Raw genomic sequence first — 25,468 nt, 5'->3', positions numbered from 1 at the left:
AGTTTGTGAAAAAAATGAGAAAACAAAATCAGGTCAAAGGAAAAGCTACAAAATCAATAAATAGTGGCAAAATCTAATAAAAATGAGTAAGTTAGGTATAATAGTCAACGAAAAAGCAGTTGAGTGTGAAAGAACATGTAAAAATAGAAAGGATTATACATAAGTTTGCGTGTGTGTAAGGATTTAGGGGTCACCTTGTTTTGACAGTGTGTAATAGTTGTAAATGAATGTTAGAGTGATTAATTTCAAATATTGGTTTCAAGTTTTGGCACAAGGCCAGCAGTTTTGGGGGCAGGATCAAACTGATTGCAACTGGTATTTATTTATTGGCCCCACTAGGCTGAAAGGCAAAGAGGACTTTGGCAGAATATGAACTGCCACTAAGCATTTTCCCAACGTGCTATCAATTTTCCCAGCTCACTACCTTCCTTTCAAATATTCCATGAGAAAATGCCTGGCTATGGGAGAATATTACCCTGCTTGGAAACAGGTATGGGTCAGTGATGACAGAAAGGGCATCATCATCATCGTTTAATGTCCACAGCCATAGAATAAATATTCCAATAAACTCCATCCAACCCATTTAAGCATGGACAAATGGACATTAAAACATTGATAGCAAGAGCACTTGGAGAGCACAAACCTCCGCCAAGTCAACACCAACGTCCTCTCAACGATTAGCCAGAGATAATTTTTAAAATGAGAATATCTGAAACAAACTTGACTGCTCTCACAAACGAGAATACTAAAAACTGCTCTCAAAAATTAAGTTAAAAAAAAAACAGGGAAATAATCCAGAATCCTTGTCCAGTACCAGATTGATCCCAAAATCTAATCAGTTTGTGCTAGTCATGAGGCCAAACATCCCTGAAAGTTTCACCCAAATCCATCCAGCAGTTCTTGAGATATCTTGTCCATGGACAAACAAACAAACACGACTGAAAACAATACCTTTGCCTTCACTAAGGCAGAGGTAATGATGCAGCAATTTGTTTTAATTTTGCTTCTCTTTCATCAGAATGAATAATAGTGTAACTGTAAGGGTTGATAATGCTAACCACGTCAACTTCCAAACTAATGACAAGGACACCACCTAAATGGCAGGTTTCCTAGTAAGTTAACTATTTTAGTTTTTATATTAGTTTCAACAGACTGAGAAATGAATAAAACTAGTGACAAATCCAGCATACCATACATGTTACTCCCCTCCGGCAGGTGTTCATTTTCTGCTTTTATCATCATCATCATCATCATCCATTATTTAAATCTGGGTTTTGTCCCCGTTAACTGGGGTGGCTGGATCTACCTCAATGGCATAGCAACCAAGGCAGGCAGGTGCAGCCCACCCCAACCTTTGGGCCGGCTGGTGCCCATTCTCCTTTGCTATCACGAGGCTTTTTTTGGAGTTGGACTTTCTACAGGGAGCATGCCCTTGCTTACCTCAACCTGAGTTTCTAGACACAAGTGGTTCCAAGACCAAGGCCTCTACCACAATTTTTAAGAAATGTTGAAAACTAACTCAGGAAGGCTCAGACACTACTCCCTGAGACCCCTTTTGGAGCCCCTCCCTCGTGTGTGTGTGTATATATATATATATATATATATATATATATATATATATATATAATTCCTGAGTAATACTTAAAACTGCATCTGGTAGTAGGGCCTTGGTATGGGACTTCCAGGGTTTTGTGGAGAGTGACACCATGTCTTGGCCACTATTGTTTCCAGGTCTACTCTGACCCTAAGTAGTAGCACCTGTTAGGATCCCAGCTATGGATTAACTAGCATGGGTACCACCTGCTTCAAACCCAGGCTATGGCTGCTCCAATAATTGGTGGCGACTTGGTCAGTGAATCCTGTGTGACAGTCGACAATCAACAACAAGATGAGCCCTTACAGATCACACTATCCCAAAGAGTGTATGCATGTGACTGGGGACCACATGTGAACTAGTATTCCCACTGACACTCCAAACATGAACTCTACACCTAAACAACAAATGACAGACAAGGCACAACACAGGTTCCCAAAATTTCCTCAATTTGCTTCATGAAACAACCAAATCTCTTTTAAACAATCTGCCCTTATAATATGGGATGTGTGTTTAATCTTAGATCAGGGGTCTCCAAAGTGGTCGATATCAATACCTGGGGGTTGATGGGACTATTCAAGGGGTCGACAAATCCACATCTACTTATTTATTTTCTTGTACATGCCTGAGGGTTGATGAGGGAGTCAAGGATTCCATGAAAGGGTCAATGGTCTAAAAAGGTTTGGAGCCCCTGTCTTAGACTGTCATAATCCTTTTTATATCCATTTTTGTTTTGTTTTCCTATGCCAGCATACACTGGATGAGGCTTCCAGGCAGGGGCAGACTGAGGCATCAGTCAATTGGGCACTGCCCAAAGGCCCAGAGCTCTGAGAGGTCCGCACTCTTCCTGTTAACTCTACTAAATCAATGCTAAGGGGCCCGATAAACAGTTATACCCGAGGGCCCTTAATACTCTCAGGCCATCCCTGCTTTCAGGGTAGTATTCTACAATGGATACCACTAACCCATAACATTTTCAAAGAAGGTACATCTTCACACATCGAACTGTCAAGCTAGCAGAAATATTGTTTGTGGGATACAGACATTCACTGATGCTCAAATGGTATCAATGTGATAACAGACACACACACATACACTAACACAAATATATATATATACATATAACAGACTTCTATACAGTTTCCATCTTTGAAATTTCACCCAAAGCACTGATCAGCTTGAGTGTATATGAGAAGACATGTTCAATCAAGGTGCTATGCAATGGGCTCACAAACAGCCTGCTCATGAAATTAATGTGCAAGTGGCTGAGTACTCCAGAGACACATGTACCCGTAACGTAGTTCTCAGGGATATTCAGCCGGACACAGAATGGGACAAGGCTAGCATTTTGAAATACAGGTTCTACTCATTTTTGCCAGTTGAATGGACTGGAACAACATGATACTTTCACCTAAATGTTACAACATGTTCCACAGCAATGACAAGATAGCAACAGCTGGAGATGTCAATTGATTATTTTTTTTAAAATTTTGTCTTTGGTTATTTCAAGGTTACAGGTTTATTTATTTGTGTAGAGTAAGGCAGTCTGAAGCTACCAAACAATTTATCAATATATTTATATACAACTGCAACATAATTTATCAATGATAGCTGAAAAGCCTTTTCATTGCTTTCTTCTGTAAGTATGAACATCATCATCATCATCATTTAATGTCTGCTTTCCATGCTGGCATAGATTGGACGGTTTGACTGAGGTCTGGCAAGCCAGTGGGCTGCACCAGGCTCCAATCTGATCTGGTAATGTTTCTACAGCCAGATGCCCTTCCTAATGCCAACCACTCCAAGAGTGTAGTGGGTGCTTTTTACATGCCATCGACACAGGAGCCCCTTAATACATTTCAGGAAGTAAGTTGTAGTCATCTTCATTGTTTAACATCCACTTTTCCATGCTGTCATGGGTTAGGTGGAATTTGTTGAAGTAGATTTTCTAAAGCCAGATGCCCTCTCTTTTGTCAACCCTCATGTGTTTCAAAGAAGGGTAACATTAAACCATGGAAAACAACAAAACAACACTGCTTGTATGATGACGATGTTCATTTACAGTCATCACATGACATCAAGACAAAGCTACACCCAAACACACTTCAGGGCTTCTTTCAATTTCCATCTAGCAAACCCATTCACAAGAATTTGGTTGGCTTGAAGTTACAGTAGAAGACACTTGTCCATGGTGACTCACATCAGGACTGAACTCAAGGCTACATAGCTGGAAAGCAAGCTTCTTAACCACACAGCTATAACTGCACCTAAATATGTATAAAACTATACAGTCTTATAAATGAGTTCATTTCTAAGAGATACAGCAAATTACTCTATAGCCGTATATTGCATAAGGAGTCTAGCATGAATTATTGCAAGGGTAACACACCAATTATTGTTTATTAATATATTGCAAAGTAAAGAGAGGCAAAATATCCTAAAATGAAAACGATATAGTTAATATTGTCTGTTGGTATTTTAATTATACTTATTAATGTGTTGAGAAAGGCATGTATGTCACAGTCACATCCTACTTTGCTACTCATTCATACCCACTGCATCTGCCTATGGTGAAAGACATTAAATCACAGCAGTAGTAAGAATCTCCACTGACTCAGGTGGTTACAAGAAAGACAACAAAAATACAGGAACTGGCTAAAAATTTGTTACAAAAACAGAACTGCACAACTGAAGACAAATTATTTAATGTAAAAACTAATTAGTGCAAACAAAACAAAGATAGATTAACTTTAAACTAATTTAGCAGACTAATGAGTTATCTAATTATGTCACACATCCTGTTTGTTTATTTCGTTTTAGCATTTGGTCTGCAAGATTTTTGATGTGGACTGGAGGGTCAATGTACCAATAATCTGGTTCCATTTCACTCATCACCATCATCATCTTTTTACATCCGCTTTCCATGCTAGCATGGGTTGGATGATTTGACTGAGGACTGGCAAACCAGATGGCTGCACCAGGCTCCAATCTGATCTGGCAAAGTTTCTACAGCTAGATGCCCTTCCTAATGCCAACCACTCCGAGAGTGTAGTGGGTGCTTTTACGGCCACCAGTACGAGGGCCAATCAAGCGGTACTGGCAATGGTGTATTTTACATGCCACCTGCACAGGAGCCAGTCCAGCGGCACTGGCAACGACCTCACTTGAATGTTTTTTCATGTGCCAGTAAGGTGACACTGGTAAAGATCACGCTCAAATGGTGCTTTTTATGTGCCAGTCAGGTGCTCTTAGCGCTCCACTAGCACAGATGCCAGTCATTGAATTTGATTTTGATTTCACTTGCCTCAAGCAGAGTTTAGTGTCCAATGAAGGAAAGGTACGCATAAGTGGGCTGGTTACACCCCTGGCATAGGCCACAGGTTATGGTCTCACTTGGCTTTCTGGGTCTTCTCAAGTACAGCATATTTCCAAAGGTCTCAATCACTAGTCATTGCCTCAATGAGGCCTAATGTTTGAAAGTCATGCTTCACCATCTCATCCCAAGTCTTTCTGGGACTACCTCTTCCACAGGTTCCCTCAACCACTAGGGTGTGGCACTTTTTCTCACAGCTATCCTCATCCATTCTCGCCACATGACCATACCAGTGCAGTTGTCTCTCATTTACTTTTATTTGTCAATTGTTAACTATTTAAATAATTAACTAATCAATTAGATAATGCAGTTCTATATTTATTTAACAGATGAGGAATTATGTACATTATTTACATTTGACAGATATTTGTCCTCATCTTGTTTGTTGTTAACACAACATCTCGGCTGATATACACTCCAGCCTTCATCAGGTGTCTTGGGGAAATTTCAAACTTAGGTTCTATTTCTTAAGGTATTTTTCAATGTTATTATTATTATTATTATTCAGGTCACCCTGTATAATAACAACAACAATAATAATAACAACAACATCGAAAAATACCTTAGGAATGAGAACCCAGGTTTTAAATTTTCCTAAGACACCTGATGAAGGCTGGAGGGTATATCAGCTGAAATGTGTTAACAACAAACAAGATGAGGACAAATATCCATCAAATGTAAATAATATAAATAATGTAACTAATCGATTGTTTGATTAATTATTCTGTCAATCAATCAATCAATCAGCTAGATTTATCAAAGTCCTTTCATTGTCATTTGTGACTGCATCAATGACATGCCCTCTCTATTCCAGATCTGCTTCAGGTTTGCCCCTCTCTCTCTCTCTCTAAATTTGCGGGATCAATATTCATTTGTTGTTAAGGCGATGAGCTGGAAGAATCATTAGCATACTGGGGGAAATGCTTAACAGCATTTTGTCTGTTTCTATGTTCTGAATTCAAATTCCACCAAGTTCAACTTTGCCTTTAAGCCTTTCAGTGTTGATAAAATACCAGTTGAATATTGGGGGATCAATCTAACCAACTTAGTCACTCTCCCGAAATTGCTGGCCTTGTGCCACAATTCGAAACCAATATTTATATTGTCGAACGGATATGAACGAGAATGTCAGGAGGGTGTATGAGAGAGAAAGAGTGTGAATGTGTGCGTGTGAGAGAGTAAAAACAAAGAGACAGACTTGAAACAAACTTGGAGTAGCGAAGGCATGTAATTCAAGAAGTCAAGAATGGTGATGAAAGGACTTTGACAAACTCAGCTGATTGATTGACCAAACAATTAATCAAACAACTAATTAATTAGCCAATTAGTTATTTCATTTAATAATTTTTCAGTGGGGTAATTGTTTAAAGTGAATAGATGGTTCCGGGTTCAGTCCCACTGTATGGCAAGTGTCTTCTATTATAGCCACAGGCCGACCAAAGCCTTGTGAGTGGATTTGGTAGATGGAAACTGAAAGAAGCCCGTCATGTATATATATATATATGTATATGTTTGTGTGTTTGTGTTTGTTCCCCCCAACATTGCTTGACAACCGATTCTGGTGTGCTTACGTCCCTGTAACTTAGTGGTTCGGCAAAGAGAGACAGATAGAATAAGTACTAGGCTTACAAAGAATAAGTCCTGGGATCGATTTGCTCCAACATGGCCACAGTCAAATGACTGAAACAAGTAAAAAGAAAAGAAAGAGATCTATCATTTTTCTTGCTTTAACCCTTTCATTACTGTATTTATTTCGAGATGCTCTGTATTTCTTTTAATTACTTTAAATATAACAAAGAATTTAGTAAAATAACTCAGTTGTCATTCAGCTAGTGTTAGAACATAAATTGTGACTAAGGTTTGGTGGGAGATTTTAATTCAAAACTTATGAAAACAAGGCATTTGTACTACAGAGCCAGAGCTGGTTTCAGCTGGGTTGGAAACAAAAGGGTTAAGTCATTAAACAGTAATAATCTTGAAGAATTTTTAATCGAACAAACTGACCCCTGTTTTTGTCAAAAAGCCTGATACTTATTCTGTTGGGTTTTTTTCTTTTTTCTATCGAACACACCAACACCAGGTGTCAAGCAATGGAGGGAGATAAGCATCATGATCATCATGATCATCATTTAACTGGGTTGGACAGTTTGACCGGGGCTGGGCAGCTGGAAGGCTGCACCAGACTCCAGTCTAAACTGACATGGTTTTCTGTGGTTGGATGCCCTTCCTAATGCCAACCACTTGGAGAGTGTAATAGGTACTTTTACATGCTACCGGCAGAGGTGCCATTTGTGTGACACCAGTATTGGTCACATACACAAAACACAAACTGGCCCTCGTGCCAGTGGCACGTAAAATCACCCACTACACTCTTGGAGTGGTTGGCGTTAGGAAGGGCATCCAGCTGTAGAAACTCTACCAGATCAGATTGGAGCCTGGTGCACCATCTGGCTCACCAGTCCCCAGTCAAACCATCCAACCCATGCCAGCATGGAGAGTGGATGTTAAACAATGATGATGATGATGATGACAGGCTTCTTTCAACTTTCATCTACCAAATCCACTCACAAAGCTTTAGTCAACTATAGTAGGAACCCAAGGTGCTACGTAGTGGGACCGAACCCAGAACCATGTGGTTGGGAAGCAAACTTCTTACCACATAGCCATGCTTGCACCTATGATGGGTGGTTTGAAAAATTGAATGTGAAGGAGTTTAGGGTTTTCTTTGTTCTCTTTTCACAAATACAAAGAAGATAGAAAAACTGAATTTGTGCAAAACTTTGAATTTCTCACCTTGTACGCTTAATGCAAGCTTTCTTTCTATCTTCAGATTCCGAGTAATCCTCCGTGTCACTACTGGCACTATCATAAAGGTGTTCACGGTGATACTGAAAAGCCATAACCCTCACACTAGCTCAGTGGAGGGTCGCAAAATGGAGGGAGGAGGAAAAAAAAAACAAACACCTTGCCAATGATCGGACTATTTCACATCAAGAAATTACTGGAAAAGAAAGAAAAAGCAAACAAATTATTAGTAGACATCATCAACATCAACACCATCATCTTTGTTCTTACATCCACTTTCCCATGCTGTCAGGAACTGAATGAGACTTCTTGAGGCAGTGTTTTTATGACGCCAATCACTTTCATATTGACACCCTTTTAGTTGCCTCTTATGACACACAGAACTATGATGTACCTAGTCTAAAAATCAGGATATTTTGCCATTTTGTAATGGATTTGAATTCTGCAGCCATGTTAGGGTAGTGCCTTAAGTTCAAGAAATCGACCCCAGGACTTATTCATTGTAAGCGCTCCAGCATGACCTTGGCCACATGGCTCAAACGAGTAAATGAGTATTATTTTACACAAAACTATTGTTAATGCTTCATGAATAACATTCTTTGATGTTTGCAAAGATTACATAAACCACAATAGCGTAAATCCCTGTGCATCTGAAGAAAACTGTGGGGGATGTCCTTTGATAAGAGATCACAAATTCTTTGAATTAGGGAAGAAGGTAACAAAATCTGGCTTGAGTTTACATGTGCCTGGTCAATTAATGATAACAGAGAACTAATACTGTAATTACTACAAGAACACACCTTCCAGTAGATTGCTTCCTTGTGAATATTGAATTAAATAACAACAAATGTTCCTTTCATGTGTTTGGCCTCATGGAGGCTAAATGGCTGAGTTTCTTTCAGATGTTGGGCCTCACAGGGGCTAAGTGGATGAGTTCCTTTCAAGTGTTGGGCCTCACAGAGGCAATGTCCAAAAACTTTGGCATTATGTCATGCTTGAGAAAATCCATCAAGCCAAGCAAAATCGCAGTTGTGGCCGTTACTGGTGTCATGCAAATGGCACCTGTGCTGGTGGCATGTAAAGGCACCCATTACACTCTCGGAGTGGTTGGCGTTAGGAAGGGCATCCAGTTGTAGAAAACCATGCCATATCAGACTGGAATCTGGTGCAGCCTTCCACCATGCCAGCCCGGTCAAACCATCCAACCCATGCCAGCATGGACAACAGATGATGATGAAAAGTATAGTCATGGCTGTGTGGTTAAGAAGTTCCCAGTCACAAGGTCTTGGGTTCCATCCTACTGTATGGCACCTTGGGCAAATTTCCTCTACTGTAGCCTTGAGCCAACCAGAGCTTTGAGAGTGGATTTGATAGACAGAAACAGAAGCCTATCATTTATAATGTGTATACACATCTATGTGTGTGTGTTTCTTTGTCTTAACATCATGCAAAAGTTGTAAATGAGAATCACTGTCATATAAGCAGTGTCCCTGATTTCCAATCTTCTATGAAAATATGTTCAACTACGGGGAAGTATTTGCTTTTGGAAACTAGTGATGATTAGCAACTGGAAGAGCATCTAGCTACACAAAATTTGCCACAGTGAATTCCAGATTACTCATGCAAGCATGGAAAAGTGAACATTAAAACAATGATGATGATGGTAACTTGTTAGAGCCATATTATCAATGCTGTAAAGAAAGTAATAATTGTAATTTCTATTTTAAGAATTACTACCATGTTTTTAGCATTATAAGATTCAACACTAAATGAATAAAATTCCTTCATTTTCTATCCAAAACCAATACAAAATCAAATATATATATAAAACAAATGATTTGGCTAACTTACTAAAAGCAGATTGTTTCTAAATAGCAAAGTCAGATAATGGTAAATACTGTGAAGAAAGGCAGGAGAAAACAATGGAAGACCAAATTCCAGAATGTCAAAAAAAAAATAAATAAATAAAAAATAAGATAAAATAAACAAAGATCTCTAGGAAACCATTTCTGCAGACCACCACCTGCTGCTTCTCACATAGAAGAATATTGTCAGAGTCAATATTGGTAGTTCTTTAAATAGTTCTTCAAATGTCTTTCAGTCTTTTACCAATATGCTCATGCTGGCACCATTTCAAGCACTAAGGCATCATTAATAAAGTAATGCTCATCTAAAAACCTTGAAAGATAATTTTTTCTAAATGGCCTAAATGAATCTAGTGTGTTATAAACACACTAAAAAAAAGTTTATAAGCCAACAAGAAGGCCATTGTATGGTTACTTTAACTCCTAAAAATAGCAGTCAAACCTCCCTCCTACTCTCACATTTAAAAATGGTACATCAACATCACCAGTTTCACATCCACTCTTTCCATGCCCACATGGGTTGGATGAAATTTGTTGAGGTAGTTTTCTACAGCTGGATGCTATTCCTGTTGCTAACCCACACTTGTTTTGAAGTAAAGTAATATTACCCCTTAGCCAAACAAGTTTTTGAGGAAAACTAAATACAAAAGACACAGCTTACTCTCTCTTTGCAATGTCAAGGCAAAGAGAGAGTAAGACACACACATGCTTACACATATATATATATATTTATATATATATATATATATACACACACACACACACACACACACACACACACACACATGTATGCACATGCATACACAGATATATATCATATCAAATCAAAACACAATCAAATGTAAATTGTAATTGTAGCCTATGCCAGTGCCACGTGACTAACTCCCTTGCTGGTGGCATGCAATAGGCATCATGCATGCATGGGTCATTGCCAGTACCCTCTGATTGGCTCCCTGTTCCTGTAGCATGTAAAAAGCACCAACCAAATGTGGTCAACTCCAGCCCCACCGCCCCGACTGGCTCCTATGCTTGTAGCACGTAAAAAGCAGCATCTGAATGTGGTTGATGCCAGTCCTGCCTGACTGGCTCCCGCGCCAGTGGCACGTAAAAAGCACCCACTGTATTCTCAGAGTGGTTGGCATTAGGAAGAGCACCCAACTGTAGAAACACTGCCAGATCAGATTGGAGCCGGGTGCAGCCTCTTGGCTTGCCAGTCCCCAGTCAAACTATCCAACCCATGCCAGCATGGAAAATAGACGTTAAACGATGATTTTATATATATATATATATATATATATATATATATAAATAAATAAACACACATGTATACATATATACACACAGATATATATATATACATGCATACATATACACATGCACACACAGATATATATATATATATACACATATATACATACACACACATATATATACACATATATACATACACACACATATATATACACATATATACATACACACACATATATATACATGTATACATATACACACGCACACACAGATATATATATATATACGTACATGTATACATATACACACGCACACACACATATATATACATGCATACATATACACACATATATATATACATGTATACATATACACACACATATATATATATATACACATGTATACATATACACACATATATACATACATACATACATACATATATACACACACATGTATACATATACATATATAAATCATCATTTAACATCCATTTTCCATGCTAGCATGAACTGGACACTTTGACGGGATTTGACAAGCTGGCATGTCAACTTTGGAGAATTTTTGGTTCTTGATATTTTTTCTCCCTCTCGTATGGAGCGTGATGTCAATATCTGGTAATTGTGACATCCTCTTGGGGCAGAGATAAATTTTAACACAAGATTTATGTTGTGATGTTACCAACACATTTTTTTTTATTATTACATAAGCTCTGTCTTAAGGCCATTTACAAAGACATTGTGACATATTGCAAACTGAATTTTTAAAAGCTGATAGCGAGAACACATGTTAACACAATAATAAAAAAAATTTTTTAAAGAGGGAAAAAAATGTAAATATTGCCATATTGATTAAATATCAAAACCTTTAATTACTGGAGTTAAAATATTCATAAGTTAACGTACAATATGCGATTGGTCATCAACCTTATCTTTAAATTAGAATTACTGATTGCTTAGAGATGGAAAAATTTGCATAAATTCCTCTTTTGCTTTCAAACTATTTCAGCTTCATTTTGCTTACTCAGTGTGTGTGTGTGTATGTAAGGTGCATGACCTACAGGTTAAAGCAGATATTCACAGTCTTTTTATTTTTTTTAATATGTGGGCCAAGTTAAGGAAGCAAGCTGGCAGAAACATTAGCATGTCGGGTGAAATACTTAGTGGTATTTCGTCTGTCTTTAACCCTTTAGTGTTTAAACCGGCCAAATCCGGCCCAATACATTCTACATGTTTTATATTCAAACTGGCGATATCTAGCCTCTCACTCATAACCTACAATGACATCATTGAAACCTCAAAGCTATAAGATAATGCATGATTAATTCAAAACAATTTGAGTGAAAAAGTATTATATTTAACAGAGTATTCTGAACACTAAAGGGTTAAACCCTGAGTTCAAATTTGCCTTTCATCCTTTCAAGGTCAATAGATTAAGTACCAGTTGCGTACTGGGGTCGATCTAATCAACTGGCCCCTACCACAAAAATTTCGGGCCTTGTGCCGAGAGTAGAAAAGAATATAAATTGTTTTGTTAAGGCAGCAAGCTGGCAGAAACGTTAGCATGCCAGACACTGATATTCAATATATCATCAACAGGAAATTTGGTTGTTTTGTCACTGCTAGATATCTGTCACTGAAGAGCTCATAGCAGGGTAAAATTATGGGATCTTTTTACTTTGACCAGCAGATTTAAAAAATAATTTCTTTGTAACTAAACACTTTTAAACTTCGTATACTGGTAGAATGTGTTACATAAAACATCTTTTTATCTTGGCTTTCTTGAGAAAATTCTGTAGTTTGCAAGCTATTTGTTGTTAAATTTCTTGCATTTCAGCAGTTTCAACCAATCAAGGACATCTATTGAGATGAATACAATTTCTGCTGTTGTTTGTCAACAACAACTTCTTGCAGTCTCTATTTAGTTTGTCACTGTTATTTATGACATGTTTCATATCAGTAACATTTGTATGAATAAAAGATTGTGGGGCTAGGGTTTCTTTTTTCTTCAGAAATATAAATAAACCCACGTGGGTTTATAAGTGACAGCTATGTAACTAGTACCGAATGATTGCCGAATAATTTAATGAATAAAGGGTATTAATGATGAGAAGCGATAATTAATAAATGAATGAAACAGTATTACATATAACATTTCATGCATCCAACATAATATAAATTGAATTTATATACATCATAAAAATTGTTTATCTATACATACAATAACTATATTATACATATCTATAAATGTATATTATATAATGATGTGAAAGATGCTGCAAATATAAACATTTTGTGGCCATAAACTGAGGGGTCACTTGTAAACGGAACTGGATAACAAAACTGTTCCCTCATTTAGTGTCCACCCATAATTATGACCCCCTCATAATTATGATAATCTCAGGTCTGAGTATCGATCTATTTTATTGCATTTCAATCTGTTTCTTAAATGAAATATACACTGCTGGAAGTTCTTGTTGAACTTGTTGACAAACAACAGCAGAAATTGTATTCACCTCAATAGACGTCATTGATTGGTTGAAATTGCCAAAATGTAAGAAATTTAACAACAAATAGCTTACAAACTACAGAATTTTCTCAAGAAAGCCAAGAGAAAAAGATGTTTTATGTAACACATTCTACCAGTATACGAAGTTTAAAAGTGTTTAGTTACAAAGAAATTATTTTAAAAATCTGTTGGTCAAAGTAAAAAGATCCAAATTATGTGATCTGGCAGTTTCGGTGGCCAAGTATTCTATGTTCCAACACAACCTCCATGTTAAGTTGGAGATCAAGATTACCCTTTGGTATTCATAGTACTTCTGTCACTAATAATTATGTATTACATTTATGTTGAAAGATACTTTCTATAGAAGATTACTTTACAACAGAAACTCAAAGTAGCAATAGTGGGAAATATCAACACACACACACACACGTGAAGACTCGTGGCCTTGTTTGTCATCACTCATTAAAATTTTATGTGTGTATCAAACCCAAATCAAATCACAATCAAATGGAAATTATACTTGAGGCTGTTACAAGTGCTGGTGGCACATGATAAGCACCATTCATTCATGCATGGGTCATTGCCAGAGCTGCTTGACTGGCTCCTTGTGCCGGTGGCACGTAAAAAGCACCATCCAAACATGGTCGATACTAGCCCCTCCGCCCTGACTGGCTCCTGTGCCGGTGGCACATAAAAAGCACCATCCGAACGTGGCCAATGCCAGTGCCGCTGGTACGTAAAAAGCACACACTACACTCTTGGAGTCATTGGCATTAGGAAGGGCATTGCCAGATCAGATTGGAGCCTGGTGTGGCCTGCTGGTTTACCAGTCCCTCAGTCAAACCATCCAACCCATGCCAGCATGGAAAATGGACGTTAAACAATGATGATGATGTAAATACACACATATATATTTATTGAATTACAAGTAATTTTGTTCAAAGAATTTTTCTATATATTTATAGGCATTGTGGGCATTATCATCATCATTGTTCAACGTCTGCCTTCCATGCTAGCATGGGTAGGATGGTTTCATAAGAGCTGGCCAGACAGAAGCCTGCACCAGACTTCTGTGACTGTTTCGGCAGGATTTTACAGTTAGATGCCCTTCCTAACACCAACCACTCTGCAGAGTGGACTTAGTGCTTTTTACATGGCACAAGCACAGGCGAGGTCAGTTTTGTCGAGGTTTTTACAGCTTGATGCCCTTCTGAACGTCCAACCACTTTACGTTATGGACTGGGTGCTTTTAAGTGGCACCTGCACTGACACAGTCACCAAGTACTTGCAAGACAAAAAAAAAACACTTTCAAGAGGGGAGGGGAAACAGGAGGAGGTGATCTTGTGCTGGATGATGAAAGGTTATAGAGAGACAGAAACAGGTGTCTTGTAGAGGAAGTACAAGGTTACCTGACGGGGGAGAGAGAGATCAAGAATGAAGACAGAAACAGGTGTGCTACCGCAAAGGTAATACATGGTTACCCAGCCTGAGGGAATTGCAAGAGAAGGAGAGAGTGTAGTGCCAGTGACATGTAAAAGGCATACACTACACTCTTGGAGCAGTTGGCATTTGGAAGGGCATCCAGCCGTAGAAACCAAATTAAACTAGAATGGAACTTGGTACAGCTCTGCTGCTTACCAATTTCATTCACACCATCTAACCCATGCCAGCATGAAAAACGGATGTTAAATGATGATGATGTTACAATATGTCTAAACAATTAAGAGAACTTACCTGTGTAAAACCCATTTTACCTTCCTTTCATAGCAAAGTTTCTGACAGACATACAGAATAACTATGGAACATATTAATTTCATTAACTGAGATATTGGATATATATACATATATACCATCATCATTTAACGCCTACCTTCTATGCTAGCATGGGTGGGACATGTATGTGTGTGTGTGTGGAAAAAAGTCAAGATAGAAAATGATAAAATAATTTTATAAAAAATTATATATATATATATATATATATATATATATATGTATATATTTCAAAAGCACAAAGTTTGTTTACAAAAAAAAAACAACTACGAAATAATATAGTTCTTAAATTTGACAGAAAAGAGCAGGCTGGTTTGTTGGTGTAATCGATAACACAGTTGCGTTAAGAAAGGGATGTGGGTTTATGGTCCACGTGTACAGGGAAGCCTACTTTTTTTTTATCGAGGGCTTATGTGCCCCATTATTAGACTATTTTCCTTAGTCATTTGTACAGTGATCACTATAAGCTTTAAGCTTATAAAAAATACTATTATTATTATTTATAGAATATATATATATATATATAAAACCACCAACACCACTACCACAGATGAATGGAATAGATGTGGTTATTGAATTATCAGCTATTATCTTCTGTAATATTATACTCAACAAATAGATGAACAATTATTATCAGTACAAATATGGCATAAGAGTTCATAGCAGGGAGAGAGAGAGTATGTTCAATGTAATATAAATGTCTGAATTACATGTTTGTGTATGGAATGTCCTTGTGCTATTATCTATGATTTTGTAATATTTTCTAATTATGGTGCACTGGCGGCAATTAAGGAACTAATCACTATAATTATCAATCAGCAACATCATCATTATTCCCAAGCTTTGAAACATTATGGCAGAGAAGAATTATTTTTGGAGAATTTTTTTTTCTGACTTATTAAAAGGTACTGTTGAATAATTAATTATAAATGTACAAAACAAATTAAACAGAAAGATATAAACAGAAGAATATGGGAATAATAATAATAATAATACTCTTTTACTTGTTTCAGTCATGTGACTGTGGCCATGCTGGAGCACCACCTTTAGCCAAGCAAATCGACCCCAGGACTTATTCTTTGTAAGCCTAGTACTTATTCTATCACTCTCTTATGCCGAACCGCTAAGTTACGGAGACGTAAGCACACCAGCATTAGTTGTCAAGCGATGTTGGGGGGGACAAACACATACACACATGTATATACATATATACGACAGGCTAGCTACTAATAATATTAATAGTTTCAAAATTTGACACAAGACCTGCACTTTTGAGGGAGGGAATAAATCGACTATATTGACCCCATACTTAACTAGTCCTTACTTAATCAACCCCAAAGGATGAAAGGCAAAGTTGATTTTGGTGGAATTTGAACTCAGAACATAAAGATGGACAAAGTATTGCTAAGCATTCCACCTGGCTTGCTAATGATTCTGCTAGCTTGCTGTATTAAAATAATAATAATAATCCTTTCTACCATAAGCACAAGGCCTGGAATTTTGAGGGCAGGTCTACACAATTACATCAACTCCCAGTGCTTAACTGGTACTTATTTAATCAACCCCTAAAGAATAAAAGGTAAAATTAATCAAGGCAGGATTTGAACTCAACTCATCATTATCGTTTAACGTCTGTTTTCCATGCTGGCATTGGTTGAATGGTTTGACTGAGATCTGCAAAACCAGCAGCTGCACCAAGCTCCAATTTGATCTGGCAATGTTTTTCAGCTGAATGCCCTTCCTAATGCCAACCACTCTGAGAGTGTAGTGAGTGCTTTTTACATGCCACTGGCACAGGAGCCTGTCAGGCAGGCCTGGCATCGATTACATTTGAATAGTGCATTTTACGTTCTACTAGCACAAGGGCCAGTCAATGGGTACTGGCATTGGCCACATTTGTATGGTGCTTTTTACATGCTACTGGCACGAAAGCCAGTCAGGGAGTACTGGCATCAGCCACATTTGGATGGTGCTTTTTGACAGTAAAGTCAAAAGAATTGCTGCTAAGCATTTTGTCCAACTTGCTAACGATTCTCTAAACTAGCTGCTTTATTATTATTATAATCATAATTGCTAATATCGATGATGATGATGTGGCTTGGGAGAAGCACTTCTGTGAAGAGCATCATTTTCACCAGCCATCAGAATGTGGTAATTTTAAGATATGGACATTGTTTATGAAGTTAACCTTTTTAATATACTTTCATTGAAATACAATGCCTTCGAATCAATATTGAAAATAATGACGAATTTCGTAAAGTAATTTTGTCACACTTTAACCTTTTCGTTACTGTATTTTGAGATGCTCTGTGTTTCTTTCAATTACTTTAAATACAACAAAGAATTTAGTAAAATAACTCGGTTATCATTTAGTTAGTTTTAGGAACATAAATTGTGACAAAGATTTGGTGGAAAATTTTAACTCAAAACTTATGAAAACAAAACATTTGTACTCAGAGTTAGAGCCGGTTTCAGCTGGGTTGGTAACAAAAGGGTTAAGCTTAAGTTTGGAATAATCTTTCATTTGTTTCAGTCATTTGACTGCGGCCATGCTGGAGCACCACCTTTAGTCGAGCAAATCGAACCCTGGACTAATTCTTTGTAAGCCTAGTACTTATATGCTGGTGTGCTTACGGAGACATAACACACCAACATTGGTTGTCAAGTGATGGTGGAGGGGACAAACACACACACATGATGAGCTTCTTTCAGTTTCCATCTACCAAATCCACTTACAAGGCTTTGGTCAGCTCGAGGCTATAGTAAAAGACACTTGCTCAAGGTGCCATGCAGTGGGACTGAACCCGCAACCATGTGGTTGTTAAGCAAGCTACTTACCACACAGCCACTCCTGCGCTTAAATATGAAATTTTGATACAAGGTTTAATTTAGTTCATGGGATTCACACCAAACAGCAAGAATCCAAACAATAAGATATCTATTCATTCTCAATACATTCAGACTCAAATGTGAATATCTGATTGTTGTTGTTTTCCATCATCAGAGGTCATCTCTTCCCTCGAGACTACATACCCACTTGGCCAAAGGTGCTTGTCTTGTAATTTACTTGGTGACCTCAACAGGTGTGGTTTCTGAAGTAGTTGGCATCTAGCAACAGAAACAGTGCCAAATAAGACACTGAAGCTTGAAGCAACATTCTGGTTTGTTGCATCCTTGTTGAACTGTCCAACTCCTGCCAACAAGGAAGGCAGACATTAAATGATGATGACGACGAAGTACAAAGGTGATATAGACACACACCAGAAAATTTCGAAGAGAATGACAAAGTAACTATACCCTGGTGTATATACCCAAACACACACACACACATGCACGCGCGTGCATGCAGAGGGAGATCAAATGATAATCAACATGAACGTGATACTGTTATCAAGGATGATGTGGGAAGGAAATGCCTCTCAAATGACATATCAATCTCATAAGATAGCATATCTTTCAAAGAAATGAAGAAATACTCCAAATATAAAGATGTGGAAACAGAGATAAGCGGAATGTGGAGGCTGAAAGCAAAAAAACAATTTCTATAATAAAAATAATAATAATGTTCTGGGAATGATTAAAAACCATGTATTTGAATATATAGGCAAGGACTTAATACATACAGAGAATAATAGCACAGCTAGTCAGTGCACACATCTTGCACAGTGTACTCAATACAATAGAAACATCAAAACCAACACAACTACATCTACCCAAAGCACAAATTATTATTACAAAACATTACACATAGGTGCAAGAGTGGCCATGTGGTAAGAACCTTATTTACCAACCACATGGTTCCAGGTTCAGTCCCATTGCATGCCACCTTGGGAAAGTGTCTTTTATTAAAGCCTCAGGCTGACCAAAGCCTTGTGAGTGGATTTGGTAGACAGAAACTGAGAGAAGCCTGCCGCGCGTGCGCGTGCGTGCGTGCGTGCGTGCGTGCGTGCGTGCGTGCGTGTGTCTGTCCCCCAACCATCGCTTGACACCAATGTTTGTACATTTACCTCCCTGTAACTTAGTGGTTCAGCCTAAGAGACAGATATAATAAGTACTAGGCTTACAAAGAATAAGTCCTAGGATCGATTTGTTCAACTAATGACAGTGCTCCAGCATGGCCGCAGTCAAAGGACAAACAAGAAAAACAATAAAAGAAAATACTTAAAGAACACATTATCTCATACAAAGCGTCTGTTGATAATAATAATAATAATAATAATGATGATGTCTAATTTAGGCAGAAGGCCAACAATTTTAAGCGGAAGGGGTTAGTCGATACTATCAACCCCAATATATGACCAGTACTTTATTACCATCATTATCGTCGTTTAATGTCTGCTTTCCATGCTGGCATGGGTTGGATGGTTTGACTGAGAGCTGGCAAGCCAGGAGGCTGCACCAGGCTCCAATCCAGTCTATCAATGTTTCTACAGCTGGATGCACTTCCTAACACCAACCACTCCAAGAATGTAATGGGTGCTTTTTATGTGCCACCAGCACAAAGGCCAGTCAGCCGGCACTGGCATCGACCATGCTTGAATGGTACTTTTTACATGTCACCAGCTCATGGTTCAGTCAGACAGTATTGTTAACGGCCTTATCAATCCTGAAAATATGAAAGGCAAAGTAGGCTGACAGGATTTGACCTCAGAATGTGAAGAGCTGGAAGAAAAGCTACAAGACATTTTTTCTCAAGCTCTGACAATTCTGCCAGCTTTTATGTCTTTATAAGAAAATCAATAGTTTCTAATTTAGACAAAATGCCAGCAATTTTTAAATCAAAGAGAAGTCAATTGTATCAACTCTAGTGCTTCACTAGTACTATTTGGGTTTTTTTGACCCCAGAGAGATGGAAGATAAAGTAGAGCTTGGTGGGATTTGAACTCAGAATGTAGGGCTAGAACTAAAGGCATTGTGCTTAACACTTCTTTCTAATACAGACATAATGACTGAAATGTTGGGGAAATGTGGGTAGTTGATATCAACACCAGTACTTGACTGGTACATTGATTTAGCCAGTCACATATTAATAATAATAATCCTTTCTACTATAGTCACAAGACCTGAAATATTGGGGAATGGGGTTAAGTCGATTACATCAATCACAGTGTTTCACTGGTAATATACTGACCCCAAAGAGATGAAAGGCGAAGTTGACCTCGGCTGAATTAGAACTCAGATTGTGCAGACAGACGAAATGCTGCTAAGCATTTTACCCAGCATGCAAATGATTCTGCCAGCTTGCTGCTTTAATAATAACAATAATTATTATTATTATTATTATAATTTCAAATTTTTGCCACAAGGGCAGCTTGGAGAAAGTGTGGATGAGTCAATTCCATCAACCCCAATGTTCAACTGGTACTGAAAGGTAAAGTTGACCTCAGCAGAATTTGAACTCAGAATGTAGCAACGGCTGAAATACCACTAAGCATTTTGTCCAGTGTGCTAATGATTTTTCTAGCACACAGCTTTAGTAATAATAAATCTATATTAACACTATGGAATAACAACAGAAAAAAAGATGGTATAGGCACACACCAGAAAAGGTCACAGAAAACGAGAAAGCAGCCATACTCTGGGATATGCCAATACATACAGAGAAATTAAGGCCAATAGGCCAGATATAGTTGTCAGAGATCATGAAGGAAAAAAAAAGCTTTCTAATTGATGTATCAATACCAGCAGATGACATTTCTCTGAAAGAAATGGAGAAACTTTCAAAATACAAAGACCTGGAAATAGAGGTAACTCTAATGTGGAATCTAAAAACAGAAACATTTCCTATCATAGTAGGTGCATTAGGCATGATAAAAAGATATTCAGACAAATACATAACAAAAACACCAGGACTTACAAATATATATAACATACAGAAAATAGCACTACTGGGCACTGCACACATCCTATGCAAAACACTTTCAATACAGTAACCATAAGAGCATCACAGCAAACCACAGCACATACCCAAGGCACACAGAGCTGTGTTCAGTAATGAAGTGAAAGCACACTATAAAAATAAAACTACTGAATAATAATAATAATAGTATTTTCTGGTGCAAGGCCACACATTTGAAGGAAACGGAGGAGTGTGTATTGAAATGTATCAGCTCAGTATTATAACATTGTGTTACAGAACTCAAAGGGGAGAAAAATAAAGTTGTTCCTATCCTTGCTACTTGAATAGTACTTTTGTTAACCCAGGAAGGATGAGAGACAAAAATCTACTTTGAGAGAGATTTGAACCAGAACACAATGGGATTTGACTAAACACCATAAGGTAACATGTTGGGTGATTTATCAATCCAGCTGTCTACTCAATCCTCCTCCCCATCTTGACCGTTCTGTGCTTGCATGGGTCAGACAGCATTTGTTGCGGTAGATTTCCAGTGGTCACATGACCTCCGGTTGTCAACACTCACCTGTTTCCAAGCAAGATAATATTTCATATGACCAGACTTTTTCTTTTTTTACTGCAAACTGGAAATGAATAACAGCTTGTTTGACAGTGATTCTAGTTTACAAGCCTCATGTGATACCAAAATAAGGGCACAAACACATATATCATCATTTAACATCTGTCTTCCCTGCTGGCATGGACCGGATGGTTTGACAGGTGCTGTCTCTTTTTTTTGCAATGGTTTCTACGGCAGGATGCTCTTCCTAACGCCAACCACTTAACAGAGTGGACTAGCTGCTTTTACATGGCACAACAGGTTTCTTTCAGTTTCCGTCTACCAAATCCACTAACAATGCTTTGATTGATCCTCGGCTATAGAAGACACTTGCCCAGTGGGACTGAACCCGAGACTATATGGTTGGGAAACACACAGCAACGTCTGCACATAAAAATATCAAAGAAGACCTGCAGACATGAATGTAATTCTATATATATATATATATATATATATATATATACCGCGTGTGTATATGTGAGAGGGTGGGGGGAAATACGTTTCATCCGTGCTAACGGGTGTGGTCTGGAAGGCAGTTTCGTTCGTTCCACTCTCTAGGAACAAACTGTATTTCTTTATAAATGTCATACTTCAAACCTGAAATTCTTGGCAAACGCTCAACTTCTTAATGTTTCTCACAAATAAGGAATGCCAAGCTAATTAATATTCGGTGGAGGTGCGAAAAATAATTGCAGTGACGCTCTTGTTTCTGAATGAATAAATAAATCGATAAACGATAACAAAGTCGTTCTTGTTAAAATATAATTACATGACAAAATAAAGTCACAGCATTCGCTTTTCAATTCCAACTTGGATAAGCTGTAGACAGTGAGGAGTCGTATCGTGGTTGTGCGAGTTGCTAAAAAGAGCAGCTACATCTCCTTTGGGTATTTCTAAAGATATTGAACAATGTACTACAAGATATATATATAAAAAGGTTAAACAACAGAATTCCACGAAAAACAGGACAAATCGGTTGAAATTCAGGAGACATTATTATCAAGGGGGAAATCCCTGAGAGATAATTTATCTACAAATATGCGTGAACTGGAAGTTGTTTATGAAGCATAAATATAAGATATATAAATAGTGGTGTTAAGAGACGAGATAGTCGAAGAATGGCCGGCAGTTTAAAGAATCTAAAAACCTGGAGGAAAAGTTGGATATAACTATTTATTGTTTGTTGTCGTTATTGTCCAACGATGATATACACAAATATGAGATATACTACTACTGCTAATAATAATAATACTTACAAGGAAAAGAATTATGACGTGCAAAGACGAAATTAAGAATTAAAAAAGAAATATTTGAAGGAATGGTAAATTATAATTATAATACTAGGTTACAGTGGTAGTTAAAGCCATCACAAACAAGAAACAAAATACCAGAACGTACCAGTCATGTATTTGCATCAACAAGCCGATATCAACAAACGTCATTATCCAGCAGCCATTGTTATATATAAATTGTGGAATGTGGTGAAAACGAAATTGGAATATTTTATAGTTACAATTTCACTAAAATATCGTATGAAAATGAAAATTCGACAAAAAGAAAAGAGAAAAGAATTCAGGTGTTAGCTTACTTATTGCTAAACTTAATTTAATGTTTGATAAATAAAAACAATAAATAACGTCAAATCAAAGTATTTAACTAGGAAAGTATCTTATTATTTTTAAATTACAACGTTCGTTACAAATTCACCGAAACGAATAAATATAATGAATGTAATATATTTTTGTTTTTAACTTTTCTTTAAAACTAGGGTTAAACAGTGGACGTCGCTTCTCAGGATTTTCTTACTAGGTCGAAGCTGATAATGTTGAGTTTGAAATTCTTTAAAAAGGTACGACTCAATTCAGCGGTTAAGAAATCCGTTTTGCAACCAGATGGTTCCAAGTTCGATGCCAATGTGCGACACCTAGGGCAAGTGTTTACTCCCACAAACTCGTGTTGTTCCACTCTTTTGAGTGAGTGGAAACCAGACTTATGTGTGTCTGTGTGTATTACTGAATGACAAGGGAACAAGAATTACGCAATCGCCTTCCGCTGTTTCGGCAATGAGAAGCAATGCACTCAGAGCTAAGTGCTCGTGCGACATCTTGTAGCTTTTTCAGAGCCATTAAAACGAAGTGTATGTTTTTTTCAGAATGCATTTACATTGCAATTCAATTAATTTATATCATGCTCAGTATTCACCTACTCTAATCTATTCCATAGAATATGTATATTCAGTTCTAATAACTGGTTATTAGTATTGCTATGTCAAAGGAAAATCATATATATATATATTAGCACACCGGGCGAAATGCTTAGTGGTATTTCGTCTTCTGCTACATTCTGAGTTCAAATTCCGCCGAGGTCAACTTTGCCTTTCATCCTTTCGGGAAAGATTAAATAAGTACCAGTTACGCACTGGGGTCGATATAATCGACTTAATCCGTTTGTCTGTCCCCTCTGTGTGTAGCCCCTTGCGGGCAGTAAAGAAATAAGAAACGTTAGCACACTAGGCGAAATGCTTAGCATTATTTTGTATATATTATATACCGATATATATATCAATGAACAAAATATGTGAACCCTGACAAGAAAAATAGAAGCAGTGCTTTACAAACAATATTCTTTGCAATATTTTCCCACATTGAATTACATTTACACTTTTGTTACTATAATGATCAGAAATGCAGTGAAAGAGTTGCTAACTTAAAACTAATGATGTTAGTGTTCACCAATACAACTATATATATATATATATATATATATATATATATATATATATATATATATTATATATATAAAGCAAATAAGTAACAAGGATATCTAGGCATCATTGCATTACAGCTGTTTCAAGCAGCTCCATTTAAGCGATCAATGGTCATATGCGTCCAAGGAAAGCAGTTTATTTCAAATTGATGTAATGTTTTCATTGATCGATTAAATGGAGCCGCTTGAAACTGCCGTAATGCATTGATATCTGGACAGTTTGAACTCGGGACGTAAAGACAGATGAAATACTAATAAGCAGTTTGCCCCGTGTGCTAACGATTCTGCCAACTCACCTACCTTATATTCTTTTACTTGTTTCAGTCATTTCAGCGCTGCCATGCTGGAGCACTGCCTTTAGTTAAACAAATCGACCCCAGGACTTATTCTTTGCAAGCCTAGTACTTATTCTATTGGTGTCTTTCGCCAAACCACTAAGTTACGGTGATGTAAACACACCAGCATCAGTTGTCAAGCTATGTTGGGGGGACAAACACAAACACATATAAATAAATATAAATATATATATATATATATTATATATATATATATATATATATAATATATATATATATATATATATATGATCAACCGCTAGCCACTAAAGCTTTTTTAATTTTGTTTATTTTCTCATGTTCCTTTCTGTTGAAGAGCATAGGCTCGAAACATAAGACTTTCTCACCTTCCCGAGCGTTAAACTAATACACCTGTTTGTTGTTTACACACCCGTCTTCGTCTTTTGCTGTTTTTTTTAAAATTCCAACTATATATATATATATATATATGACGGCCTTCTTTCAGTTTCCGTCTACCAAATCTGCTAACAAGGCGTTGGTCGGCTCGAGGCTATAGTAGAGGACATTTGCAACAAGGTGTCACGCAGTGGAACTGAACCCAGAACCATGTGGTTGGTAAGCAAGCTACTTACCACACACCCACTCCTGCGCCTATGTATCCTATCGTGTGATGACTGCTTAAGCCCCAGGTAAACCTTGATCATCTAAATCTCAGGTTTCTCTAAGTATATTTACATCCAGGTTACTTTATAAGAACATGAAACCGACAGCAATATCTGACAGG

The 25,468-nt window shown here is 37.4% G+C and overlaps 1 protein-coding gene across 2 annotated transcripts in view; it reads right to left on the bottom strand.

The window, feature by feature from the left end:
- LOC115231202 (BTB/POZ domain-containing protein KCTD20) overlaps positions 1-25,468 on the bottom strand; it is a 69,101-nt gene that overhangs the window by 26,412 nt on the left and 17,221 nt on the right. Inside the window, exons 1-2 of one of the 2 annotated variants that reach the window (XM_029801283.2) lie at positions 23,021-23,174; positions 7,761-7,968 (exon numbers count right to left, since the gene is read on the bottom strand). In XM_029801283.2, coding sequence (XP_029657143.1) covers positions 7,761-7,867 — 107 coding nt within the window. In that variant the 5' untranslated portion in view covers positions 7,868-7,968; positions 23,021-23,174. Of the gene's footprint in view, positions 1-7,760; positions 7,969-23,020; positions 23,175-25,468 lie in introns of those variants that run through there. The other variant, XM_029801277.2, reaches the window with a different exon arrangement.

The sequence above is a fragment of the Octopus sinensis genome, linkage group LG2, assembly GCF_006345805.1.
Source record: "Octopus sinensis linkage group LG2, ASM634580v1, whole genome shotgun sequence".
Lineage (NCBI taxonomy): Eukaryota > Metazoa > Mollusca > Cephalopoda > Octopoda > Octopodidae > Octopus > Octopus sinensis.
The sequence above is the reverse complement of the archived record's forward strand: the minus strand, read 5'-3'. Positions and strand labels throughout refer to the sequence as shown.